This window comes from Fundulus heteroclitus, chromosome 6 (genome assembly GCF_011125445.2).
Source record: "Fundulus heteroclitus isolate FHET01 chromosome 6, MU-UCD_Fhet_4.1, whole genome shotgun sequence".
Lineage (NCBI taxonomy): Eukaryota > Metazoa > Chordata > Actinopteri > Cyprinodontiformes > Fundulidae > Fundulus > Fundulus heteroclitus.
Genome location: NC_046366.1, coordinates 26,496,046 through 26,509,412, shown reverse-complemented (window position 1 = coordinate 26,509,412; position 13,367 = coordinate 26,496,046). Strand labels below are relative to the sequence as shown.

General features: G+C 39.4%; 2 protein-coding genes across 2 annotated transcripts; both read right to left on the bottom strand.

Moving 5' to 3' along the window:
- Nucleotides 1-738: 738 nt before the first annotated feature.
- On the bottom strand, nt 739-1,914 carry zgc:113691 (uncharacterized protein LOC503529 homolog). The gene is given in 2 exon segments (XM_012869466.3): nt 739-1,316; nt 1,318-1,914. Coding segments are annotated over 2 exon segments (726 nt in total). The 5' UTR covers nt 1,603-1,914; the 3' UTR covers nt 739-875.
- A 2,047-nt stretch (nt 1,915-3,961) lies between these two features.
- yipf1 (Yip1 domain family, member 1) lies at nt 3,962-12,886 on the bottom strand. The gene is made up of 10 exons (XM_012869497.3): nt 12,755-12,886; nt 12,423-12,540; nt 11,660-11,817; nt 11,465-11,545; nt 9,896-9,983; nt 9,643-9,759; nt 9,400-9,566; nt 7,594-7,776; nt 4,851-4,966; nt 3,962-4,562 (listed from the first exon to the last, which is right to left on the bottom strand). The coding sequence occupies exons 2-9, from the start codon at nt 12,454-12,456 to the stop codon at nt 4,871-4,873; spliced, it is 924 nt and encodes a 307-aa protein (XP_012724951.2). The 5' UTR covers nt 12,457-12,540; nt 12,755-12,886; the 3' UTR covers nt 3,962-4,562; nt 4,851-4,870.
- Between the last annotated feature and the right edge of the window lie 481 nt (nt 12,887-13,367).

The following is a 13,367-nucleotide window of genomic DNA, read 5'->3' as shown; positions in this document are numbered from 1 at the left end:
GTGGGAGTGTGGATGGAGTCATACTGCTTCAAAAGCCATCACATGAAGGGGCTCCGGCTGTCATATTCCTTGAGTTAAGCCAATCCTGAAACAGAGACATTGTCAGAGGCACCTTACCTGAGCTAAGGAGAAAAAACTGATGTGCTGGTGTTCCGGTTATCATATCATACATTTCATTAGCTTCAAGTCATAATAAAAGTGAAGAAAATAAACTCTTAAGATATATCTTACTGTGGTCAATGAGTCTGTATAACATGGGACATTTACTTTTTGAACTGAATTACTGGAATAAATTAACTTTTGGACCACATTCTAATTCAATGAAATGCACAGGCCTTAAACTAGTATATGATCAGCCTTACAAATGATTATTACCATCAACATTAAAAGTGACTAATTTTACAACATTGGATATTATTGAAGTATAATAAACTTACCTAATATTTTATTCCAGGGTCCTGGAATTCTAAAACATAAAAACTAAACTGGGTGTCTTTGTTCTCCTCTGTCTACAAACTCTGTTAACGTGTCTGTTCACTGGCACCTCACAACGATTTTGAAAGTGACGGTATTGTTTGCCATCGTAACGACTCAATCAGTGCTAAAAAAAAAAAAAAAAAAAAAATGCCATTCTATGGTGGAAACAAAAAGTCAACAGATTGTTATACTTAAAACAAGAAGACAAGACACCAACTCACAAAAAAAACCTCATTGTTCACAAATGAATCTGCTTATGGAGCCAGCTCGCTTGCAACTGACACATCAGTACATTCCAGTTTGTATACATGATTCGCCTCCTTGTTACAGATATGCAGTAATTCAGTTATTAATTGCCGCCACTGCTGTAGTCTTTGAACAAGTCAGAGGTGAAGTGATTAGGCTTCATCGTGCACCAAAGTCTTGTTGCTGTGAAGGCCATTACCAAAGGACAAAAAACTGTCTTTGTCCAAAACTCTGTTTTTGTCGCCGTCCTGAGTCATCTGCTTGGCCTCAAAAGCATTAGGTGGGAGCTTCTGGTACGAGCTTATGGACATGTCAGTCTGAACCTCCTTGTGGGTGAAGGGCTTCGGAGTAATCGCAGGAAGAGCGAGCTGCTCCCTCTGCGTCTTCTTGTCTTCCCACAGCCTCAGCAGACGCCTCTGGTTATTCGTCATATCCTTGAGGTTTTGCTGCAACGACTGCACCTGGTCCTCTAAAAGCGTCTTGGACGTGACCACGTTCGACAACTCCGCCGTCAAGTCATCGACAGTCAGACTGAGCTTTGCGGTCTTCTCTATTAAGGAGTTGCACTCGCGTTCCTTTTCTTGCAAGTCGCTTAACTATGTCTTTGGTGGTCTTCCCGGCGAACGCGGGGCTGCTCTCGAGTCCGATCTCAGTCCGAAGAGCCTTCACTTGCTTCCTAAGCTCTTTGTTGTCCACCATCAAGCTCTTCAGTTTCTGCTTCAGGCCCTCGGTTGAACGCAGCCGTGTCTCGTTCTGCCTGAGTCTCTCCTTGAGGACGCTTTCCCGTTGCAAGGCTTCATCCCTCTCCTTCCGGCAGTTTTCCAGAAGTTTCAGCATCTCAAACTTGGAGGCTTTTTCAGCTTTGCCACTCGAGGCCATCCTGTGTCGAGGTGTCCAAATCAAAAATCGAGAAAGAAATACTGTTTCATTTATTCGGAAAAAAAAAAAACAAGAGCCCTTTAGTGGGGTGTTAATGAGTCCACAGGCATGACTGAGACTGAGGTAGGTGACATTCCTTTAAGAGGGTTATCAGTTAGACAAGCAGGCTGCAGTGTAACTCAAAGCTGAGGCTAGAATGACCATTAATTATGGCGCCACCATCCCTTTGACAGCGTGTCAAGTGACCTAATTTTGTTTCTATTTTGTTAATTAATCTAAAAACTGCCTAATCAGCGCAAACAAAAGGGCAAAGTCTTGATGACAGCCTCTTCCTTGTAAAGAAGCAGGCCATGCCGCGTGCCTGCGGTCGGTCCGTTTTCAGAGCTCGACATTTTCCACCGCAGGTCATCCAAAGTGTCACACTAGATTTTATCGGTTTAGCTCGCCATGCAACAGCTAAGATGGATGAGTCAGAGGCTGGATGGCGAGAGCCCAAAGTTCGCTTTTAAAAAGTCAAGACACTCTCTTGTAAATGTTGAATCTATACCTATTGGTTACAATCTCGCCTTTAAATATTTAAAATGTCCAACTGTGGAAATGGACGGGCAACGTCGAACACTGACAAGGAGCCGGCGGAAGGGTCACGTTGCCAAGCCGGTGACAGCTGGGGTGAGTTAAGGTTCTCAAGGCACAAAAAGGTAAAGTACTTGCTAATGTTTTCATTTGAAGGCAATTCTTTGGTTGTTCTACAGGGCCTCAGAAAACCACTCGTATCTTTTTTTTTTATATTATTGGGATTCCAAATGTACATTATGTAGAGAGAAAAGTAGCCCTAGTTCAGTCAAATTGGATGGTCAATGGTTGTGAGCTGTTTTCAGGTTTTGCCACATATTGCCAAGTGGATTTGGGCGTTTATTATTTTAACCCTGCTGGAAGGTGGACCTCCACCCCAGTCGCAAGCTTTTTGCAGCCTTTATCAGGTTTTCCTTGTTTTGTTTTTATAGCTCAATCCCTCCTACCAACTCCTCTGGCCAGCTTCCCCTTACCCAACATGTCAGTTTAGGCGGATGGCCATCTTTGTAGGATGATAACATAACCCCGTTTTAAATCTCTCCACATTATCCCAGACCCATCTAGTGTTCATTCAAGGTAATATGTTGTCATTGTTAAAGAAACGCCATTTAATGTCTATTTTGAGGTTTAAAAAAAGAGGATTAATAGAATGTTGATATTTGTGGATAATGATGTAAGAAAAGAATCATAGTTTCCCGCATAATGAAAAAAATATTGCTTTAACATTAAATATTACTGCCACTTTTAGCATCATTCTGTTGTGAAAATTAAAAGCAATTATTCCAAGAAAAACCTGCTAAAACCTGCATTATTTATCATTATTACATTTAAATACCATAATAAAAGTATGATTTGTAGCCAAAGTTATCAAGAGCCACTGTGGAAGGTCCAAAGAGCCACTAAAAAGCCTTTCACAGAATAACTGCATTTATATTGAGAATAATTTACACACAAGTGGACTTCTGAACTACTTGCACTGATTTTGTACTAGGCGTATAGGATTAAAAGGGGCTGAATACAATAATCCCTGCCACACTTTTAAGATTTGTTAGTTACTAACATATTTCACTGCTGCTGGATTTTACATTTGCCTCTTATGAATATGTCCAACTCAATTTATTAAAGACGTGTTAATTTTAGTCTGGAGATGTTTTTGATCTATTTTAAAGTGTAAGAAAATAAAAAGTTACAACTTTATTCCAGACATACCTATTGTTCATGTCCACTGTGCTATAAAGGAGTTATGGGGAATATCCCTAAAGTTCATTTAATTCTTCAAGGCTTTGTTCTCGGGTCATAATTGTTATTTAAACGGTATGGTATTAAACGGCTATGATTACAGTATTATAACATCTCACACCACATTTTTCCTCGCTTGTGCTGTTCTCTTTTCAGGTATAGAACCAGCCCACTGAAAACCATAGAGGCCCAAAAATTGTTGGCTCCTTTAATTCAGGGTAAAAGCATTTAAAGATTGCTGCAGCATTTCAAAAATACATTTTATGGAAAAACTTTTGGAAACCGTGTATGAGATTCATTCTTTGTCATGGTCTATCATAAAAAATCCCCATAAAATATAAGTTTGACTTTTGAGGCTGCATCATGATAATTTGTGTCAAAGAAGTATGAATACTCCTGAGGGGCACCGAATTTGACAACACATCTAAAATCACATGAATTATATCAAATGTTTAATTGCATTTCTGTAGCAGAATCATTGTTTAACCTTACCTTAAATACAAAATCCTGCATATTTTCTCGAAAGACATGACTTTGCTCTTTAATTATAATCAAAGGACAACACAATTTAATCATCTCAAAATACAAAAAAGGCTGTACCACTACATTATCATTTCACACCATTAAAGACTTTGAAAACGGACAAGGATCTTGATATATTTTAATATAATTTGCCAGAATAACAACAAATTATTTATAAAATATTTACAAAAAAAATACTTGGACACTTTGACCAGGTTTGGGCATTAGTTAAGGGCACTTGATAGTAAGAAAATACAAACAACTTTACCCTCAGAGGTGGTGTATAAAACACCTATATAGATACATAAATTAATTGATCAATGAAATACCACTGATGCTACCATCACAAACCATTTTTTTTTATGTATATTTTAACATTAGCGCTATAAAGCTGGAAACACCACCACAGCTATAACAGATTGTGTGTGCTGTGTCATACTACACCCCTATTAAGTTTAGAAGCCATCCCATTAAAAGAAACATACTTGTGACCAGTTTTCATTTTCAGAGGTCATGAAGCTGCATCGAGCTTACACGGCAGCCTTTAAAGGCCGTAATTCGTCATGTCCGTGGTCCCGTTGTTCAGCGCAGAAACTTGAGTCTCCCTAATAAGGGAACTGGAGAACCTGTCATTTAAAAAAAAGAAAAAAAAAAAGGATAATGATCACTTTAGGAAGACACAATCATGTAAAATAAGTCGGTTGTCAGGTGTTTGACTTAGGTAGGTCAAAAAGTGACACACGTGATCCCTTATCTAAAGAAAATAACCATTAATAAATGGCTGCAGCTTAAAAATAAAAACAATATGCAAAAATGAAAAACCAAAATATAAGATTGAGAAACTAACTTTCAGCACATCCTTTTTTAATTTATAATTTTTAGTGCTAAAAAGCCTTTTTAGCTCCATTGTTTACCTTCACACAACGCAGGTCCTTCATGGTGATGTCACTTTGATGGCCTTCACTGTAGGAGAACTGTTAACCATCAGCCCTGGTTCTTTTCCTGGCTCTGGTTTGCTAAAGAAGTACATCTGTAGGCAAGGACAAGGAAAGTTTATCATACACAAGACAACTGACAGAGCTTCACGGGAAAAGGAGGAGACGTTAAGATGCTAATTTAAACCGACAAAGCTGAGACATGTTCAGAATAAACTTTTATAGTATTCTTTGGCCTTAATGGGAAAGTTGCACTGAACAGAGCTTTCAGTCCTGATTAAAACGATTCAACGCTTTCGGCGCATCTCAGGTTTTCTGGGTGTCATGAGGGGGTCTCCATGGTGCATAAATGATGAGCAACTCTGAAATTTCTTTAGGACCAGGAACATTCAGCACCAACACGGAAGGTGGCGAATTAAGATCATCTTAAGAGAATATCCGATCCGCTTAGTAGAACCTCAAATCAGAGATATTCAACATGTTGGATTGTCTTGGTGTTTCCCTGAAGACAAATGAGCATGCAGCCTGTTAAATGAGACGTGTAGCCAATCAGAAAGCAAGCGAGTGTTGTCACGATACTAACATTTTGGTATCAGCACCGGTACCAACATGTATTTCGATACTTTTGATACTTTTTAAAAAAAAAAAAAAAAAAAAAGAGAACACAAAAGTATCATTACTGACTTTAGTAAAAAAAAATCTTAGAACAATAATATATCAATCAGTAAATGAAATACCACAAAGACAAGCTTTTCTAAAGCACGCCATTTTAAAATAAATAAAATAGAAAACGATTCAAAACACTAACATTTTCTTATTGCACTCAAAACACTTTTAGAACAATGAAGTAGAATAAATAAAAATACTAGGCTTTTCTTATTGCATTAAAAAAACTATTAAAAACAGTTGATGTGAAAAGATTAGAACAATGAGAACAAATCCACATATTTGAAATTAAAATAAGCTAGCAACTGTAGCAGCAAAATCTCTTTTCTCCCAAATCCACACTAAATAAATTCATTTTGTGAGAACCAAAAGTGCATGGACCGGACCATGCTTAGATCATTTTTAATTAGGAGATCAAAGTCAAATATTGCTAGAATAAAGCGATGATGATAGGAGAGACCTGACGTGACCAGCTGAAACAACATGCAGACACAACCTGAGCATTTTAACGCAGGAGGAAAGACCGATCTCTCTCTTCAAGCAGAGATTTATTTTAGTGCAACGACAGTTCAGTGAACACATCCCGCTTTGTAGACCAGGTCCTAACTTGACCGGTACTAACTTGGTACCCCGGTACCAAGTTAGTACCGGTATACCAAACAACTGTAGGGCAAACACAGTGAATTTTCATAAATGGTAAAAAGAAAAATGAGCATTCACATGAGAGGACCCTGCACCGCTGAAAAGGCTGTAGTAGGTACGCCGGGCCCATTGGGGGCGCTGTGCTAAACAACAAAATTTCTTTGCAGATATATCTAATTTCTCTCCGTGGGGATGAGGCCTTACTGAATAGCCTTCCAGTGTTTTGGCCAAAAAAAAAAAAAAAAAAAAAAAACCTATGGGACTTTTTTTAACAAGGGATCCAGATTGGTAACCTTGCCTGCAAGCTGAAATCTCGCGCTATTTGTGCGTTCACAAACACATGAGAATCCATCTTGTCCCGCTCGCATCTCAACTGTTAGGGCCTGAACCAAAAAACGATTCAGGCCAATCATGTTGCAGTATTATGGTTTAAGGGGGGGACGTACCAGCTGTGACGAAAGCAAGAGGTGCCGAGCCCACAGCCGAACCAGAATAAACGCGGCAGCACATGAGGACGCACATGTAGCTGCTGCTATCACATCTGCTTTTTCAGAATCCACCATTTCTTCTTTGAAAGCAGAAAAGCAGCATAGCTTGTTGTGGTTTCTCGTGGTGCCTGCTGCTTACAACATTTTTATTTGATATTGGGACTGGCTAAAACCAGCCAGCGGGACCCAAGGTGCTGCTGAATGTCCCTCCTTCCCCCGAACAGATTCAATGGGAGCATGCCCAGATTGATAATGTGCAGAACGGTGAGTGCTACACATTAACAATCTGGCTTTTTAGGTTACCGGATTGGGCCTCTTTAAAAAAAAAAATGGTTTGATCACTGTAATTAACTTTCACAAAAGGCAGAATACATGAATTTTATGTCAGACTATAAAGCTAAGAGTGAGGAAAATATAAACTGATAGAGAAAACAATGCAACAGTCCACAATCCATCCATCTTCTTCCCTCTTCAGGGTTACTGTACTCTGTAGAGCAATTACATGGATGTAACGAGACATTGGATATGCCTGCAGACCTGACAGTATTCACATTAAGAAGTCATCTAACAGCCCATTGTCGCAGCATTTAGCAAGCATGGTCAAAGTTTCCACTGACAAGAGGCTCCCCAGAGGAGAACAACCCGACACTACCAGGTACATTTGTTTCCCAGAAACACACAAGTAGAGCTGCTCAAAAATGCCATAGCGTGGGATGTCACTGACACAAACAAGCGGGGGTCAACGCTGGGCAATGCCGAGATCACAGAGAACAATTGAGAGTCGGACAATGATTGTTATCTACACCAATGCGGACATGCTGAAAGAGTCCACTAAATTAGAAAGCCTGCAAAGGCAGATCAGGATTATAGACCTAAGATCAGATTTGTTTGCTCACATTACCAGCGCCGGAAGCCGGAATAATTACCTTACAGCCAACAGCCAGTAGCGCGTTCAGCAACACAATGCCTGATACGGTCGCGATGATGACTTTGGGGTGGTCGTCTCTGAGTGCGGGCCAGAAAGTCATCACCAGTACTGAGCCGGAGAGGCAGAGCGCCACCGCGATGGTGACCCACCGCAGCCACTCGTATGGCAGAATCCACAGGACCTGTTACGGGAACAATCGCCGTCAGTGGTGTTCAATGTTCTTATGATAAACGGACAAATACTTCCTCACAAGCCGTCATGACATCGTCAAAGATGGGCATCACTCACAAGTATACGTTTTCTAATTACATCAGGTCGATTTCTAACAGTGACGCTTCTACACTGAGATCAAATGTTCAGTTCTCTCATTACTTCTGCATTTTGTTAAAAATGTATCAACCTACAGTGCCTTGCAAAAGTATTAACACCCCTTCAAAGTATTTTATTTGGATTATATGTTGGCAAAGATAGATCTGTGTTATGTGGCTCCCATATTTAGTTAGTCCCATTAACTCATCAAAAAATTTATTAAAACCACTCCAACACGTGCTTTTCAGTCACCTAATTAGTAAACAGAGTCCGCCTGTGTGTAACTTAGTCTGTTCCATTCTATGAAGAGGCTTTTTAAAGAAAATTAGAGAACACACACCCTTGTGAAGAACAAGGAACATAGCTAACAGGCCAGGAATAGGGTTGTAGAGAAGTTACAAACGGGGTTAGATGATAAAAAAATACTGCTCACAGAGCTCTATTCAATCCATTATCTTCAAATAGAGTAGACAGAGTATGGTGCACCTGCAAGCTTGCCAAGGCATGACCGTCCGTCTAAACCGACAAGCCATGAAGCAGAGCATTAATCTGGGAAGCAGCCAAGAGGCCCTTTGCAACCCTGGAGAAGCTGCAGAGGTCCACGGCTGAGTCAGGAGAATCTCTTGCTAGGACAAGAAATCTGGCCTTAGTCAAAGTGAGGCAAGAAGAATGACGACGTCTAGTTTAACGTTTGCTACAAGACAAATCAAGGACAGCTGTTCAGTTGTATGTAACCCACTTTGTGTCTAGTGTCAAAAGAAAGACAGGGGTCGTTGTAGCGTTGGAGCAGGTTTTCCATTGTTTTTGTTGTAGGTGGTCATCAAAGTGTGGACGCCAACTGTCTGATTACTGGAATGACTTAGTGTGTTGGAAAACTAAGACCAAAAAATGAAAATAAGGATAAACAAAAGGACTAAAGCTTTAGCACCTGCCAAAAGAATAGGACAAGTTAAATAAATATGTATTCTCAATGTCTATGAGAATAGAAATGTTTCTGCCTAACATTAGCTTATATATAAAACACATGATTTGACGTTAATGAAGTAACTTGTGAGCTAGTTAGAATAATGTTTCATTCTTTTTTTGTTTGTTTCTTTGTTTTATTGTCAATGTAGCCACCATGTTGGTTGAGGAATGATTGGGACTTATGTTGGAGAAAGTTTGAATAAAGAAAAACCTCTTCAAACCATCAGGAAAGCTCCTCTGTGTTCATCTGGGAGCCACTCTCCATCTAGTCTGACTGAGCTTCAACTACTTACAAGAAAACTAGACAAAATAACTCTTAAAACGTAGTGTGTGTCTTTAACGTGAGATCCCAAAGAGACACAATAAGGTTTGTTGTTGCTGTTTGACAAAATTAGGCTTGAGAGTACTTTTGCAACGCACTGTATAGGCATGCGAACTGCTTCTTAATTGCTTCACTATAAAGTGTTATAAGACACATTTTGTTGCAGAGCAATGCTAGTAGCATAACAGGTCAACTGATTGCGCTTACCACAGCTGGAATGTAAACTGAAAGCGAATATCCGTAGACGCAGACAATCTCCATAAAGGAATATGATACCAGGTTCAAGATCTTATTGTTCCTCCACAGCAGCAAACCCCAGAGTCCAAGTGGCACGAACCAAGCATAGCTGAAGATGGCTGTGGCAGCTATGCTCACTGGAAAACACACACATGCAAGAGGTAAACTGGAGGTTCTTTATAACATAGTTCATGTTAACAGAACTGAACTTACCTTTTCGAAAATCTGGGGTATATTTATGGCCTGGATTGCCATAGTGTTGCAGAAAATTTGCTATGTTTCCACTGATGGCAATGGCAAACACAAGAGTGGTGCAAATCCAGAATGGTCCTAGAAACACAAAATATTGATAAAATGATTATTTACATCGTAAACATTTTATAAAACAATTACGGCAAATAAATCAGCTTGCCACCACAAAAGATCTGAGATATGGTACAAATGTAAATACTAAGTCCGTGCTAACCGTAAAGATCAGGGTTTTTACGAAGGTAAGCTTGAATGAAGTTCTTTCCAGGCCACGGCGCCAATGAGCCAAGGATTCTCTCCTTTACCTAAAGGGAATGTTAAAAACATATCAGACTACAACCAGGTTAAAGCAGAACTAAGTCACATTTTTACATTAATGAATCCTCTTCTAAATCCCTGTGACAGTAATCTAAGTGTCAATGAAACGAAGGAGGGGTCTGTCATCTCCCCCTACTTACTCTGGCCAAATAAAAATCACACTTGCAACTTTCTATGCGCCAACCCGTTTGTAGTTTCGCAGCTCTATTTTCGTTCTCGAGGTAAAAACGAACAGTTCAAAGGTAGCCCGAAGTAAGACCATTGGCATCAACAGCAATTTACCAAGTCTGTTTATTATAAGCAAATTTTGGCTTGTTTTTTTCTGAAGTCACGTGTAAATCTCCTGAGTTACAGGTTGCGGTTTGCTGGGCTTGTTTTTGACCATGAAGTTGCTTATTTGGGCCAGAAAATAAGCAACTATGAACGAGAGCTATAAATAGACACGCTCACGCTGCTGTGTTCAGCGTTGCCAGATTAGACGGTTTTCCGGCCAATTCGGAGGTTTTCATTTTTATTTTGCGGGTATAATTTGGTTTGGGCGGGTGGACATAATTTGGGCGGATTTGGAGTCATTTCGGCGAGTTTTGAGGTAACCTATTAACGTCATTAGTTATTAGTTCATAGCAATTATTGGGGAAATTTGACTTAACCATGTATTGGTTACAAATCACACTGGATTATATTATAGTTCAGAGGAGAAAGTCCAGTGTTCACATGTTCAGCCTTTCAGCCAACAGTGGATTTTGCAATAAAGGTAAGATCTCAGGGCGAGCTTTGTTGGATTGCAGCTTTGAAAAACACATAGTATTGTTGTGCATTCAGAACCACCCATACAGTAAATATAACATTATGTGATTGGGTGGTCTTTTGTGTGTTGTGGTGGTTTTTAACAGATTTTTGGGATGGAAAACCTTGACTATCTGGCAAAGCTGGCTGTGTTACAGACAGTGAGCTGCTTTAAAGCAAACTTTTAGCCCCAAGGGGGCACTAGACCTGTAACTTCCAGGTTTAGCGCCCCTGAAAGCCGCTGGCCACACTGCACTGTCGCAAAGTTAAACGTCTCCCTCCGTGTTTTGGAATCTGATAGCGGACCACTTTGGACCAGCATATTGAGAAGTCATGGAGTTACTAGTAAAAGACAAGGCCCCATTCACCCTTTTAGATTAAATCTTACATCAGAGAACCACAAATATATCTGATCAGGTGTCAGATGTTTTGTTTTGTTGTCATTCAGTGACAGATCCGAACTTCTCAAGTTACAATGACAAGTTTTTGAGGATGGCAGCCCGCACAGAGTATCCATGCATGGCAGGTGCTGTATATTCAGCTGAGCAATAATTTAATATATCTCAAATGAAGCTAACACTTGGGTCAAAACTCGCACAATGTTGCTTTAACAGACACATTTGCCCCAAAGCAATTTATCTGATGATACACATTGTGCCAGTAACAAAATGAAATGACTTACATGATGAGTCTCAATGTCAAAGAATCTTTGGTAGTATTCAAAGGTCCAGAAAGGAGCACTTTTCTTTTGCCCTGACAGAAGCTTGAAATAAAACAAGACATTTTATTATCTAAATATTGGATACATCCCAGTACATCACAATTTCATATTGCAATACGAAGCAATTTTTCACTATGAGAGAAGTCTTAGTCAGACCTCTTCTCTGTCATCGCTGATGAGTGGTTCTTCATCAGCGGCATCTTGAGCAAAACCAACGGTGCTTCTTGGCCTCTGGGACTTTAGATCCTCATTCTCAATGCTAATGGTGACTGCGTCTCTGTTGGCTTCCAGCAGATCCCCAGCTTCGTCAAACTCTACATGGATGTGTGAAGAGACAAATGTTAGACACATTTTGTTCTTTCACGAAAAGCTTGTACCTACTACAGCTACTTGTGTCTATAAATTAGGCCTGGGCGATATGGACAAAACATATATCCACCAAAATTAAGAAATGTATGGCAATATAATTGCCATATAGATATAAACAAAATAAAAGCCTCAGAAAGACTGCCAAGAATGCCCATAATAGATGCCTGTACAAACCTATGACAAGTATTTTGCCATTTTTATAAAACTCCTCCAATATAACATTTAAGAAATATTTGTTTTAAAAAATAAAACCTCTATCTTTTACCTTCCATTGCAAAAGTATGCACTATTTGTGCTGGTAAATCACACATATTGCTCTAAAATGCAACAAAGTTCTTGTTTGTAAGGTAAAATAAAATGTTCAAAGCACCTCAGATCAGCGTGAAAGATGAGCAGATTATTTATTTTGACAAAATTCTAATTAGAAATTTAGCTTTGCATGGCATCATTTGTATCTTGATTGTGTGTGTGAAAATGTAAACAGTACTATGCCATATTTCGTATTGAATTGGGTTTTGATATTGAACCACGCATTTTAAAGAACACTCACCTTGAAACTGAAATGGATCATTTTTCGACGCCATTCACTTTTCTGTAACGATGGCCGCCCTTTGGGAATGTGTTGGCAGGTTAATATGGCACAGAGGCAACAAATCACTCCCTGAAAGCTGTGAATGAAAACAAGCACGACTGTTGAGATATTCATTCTGTTGTCTCCGAGTTAAAAGCATTTTACAAAACTGTAACTTTGGAAGCTAGCTTAGTCACCAACTTCGACTAGCAAACATTAGTATACATCAGCTAATAAGGTTTTAAACTTCTATGGTTATAGCAGCTGGAAATACATTATAAATATATGTAATTGCTTAAAGCCATGCTCACCAAATTCTCAAAGAAAGTCCGTAAAAATCATTTCATCGTTGCTAGCTAGGAAAGCTCGAAGCAGGATATGCCAACGAGGTAAACACAGTTCGTTCCTGCTACAAAACATTTTCAAAATAAGGGTTTCCTTATACAAACTTGGGTACAAATTAAGCGGACAATGTGTGATAAAAGTTATTATCACTCTGAAAGATCTTTTGATACAGGACTTTGCGAATTAATGCGTTACTTTTGGTTTACCTACCGATACAAACGAGGACTGCTTTTACTCAACTTTTATTGTGAAGTTAGCAACCAACGAGCGGGGCGTTGAGACGTGGGTCACAGGAGTCCGCCATGTTGTGGGTGGCAAATCGCCTTGTAAAACCCACGCAAACTTAGTTTTCCGCATAAAAGAAACAATAGTTTACATTTCCTTGATTAGCTGGTTTTCATTATATAATACATTCGTATTTTAGTATTTTAGTACTAAGAGTGGGGATCATTTAGAAAAACTATACAATTTCTCTGCTAATAGACCCTTTTCACATGACGTCACTCAACTTCCGTTTTGAAGCGGAGCAGGGTATCTTTACTTCCGGCTACATGCTTTTACATAGAAAATTCGGGAGGT

Excerpts from the sequence above, each read along its gene's own strand:
- yipf1 (XM_012869497.3), bottom strand. The coding sequence starts at position 12,456 with ATGGCGTCGAAAAATGATCCATTTCAGTTTCAAG. Across the intron at positions 11,818-12,422 it reads TGATCCATTTCAGTTTCAAG|AGTTTGACGAAGCTGGGGAT; the intron begins GTGAGTGTTCTT and ends ACATCCATGTAG. Across the intron at positions 7,777-9,399 it reads CAGTTTACATTCCAGCTGTG|GTCCTGTGGATTCTGCCATA; the intron begins GTAAGCGCAATC and ends TTCCCGTAACAG.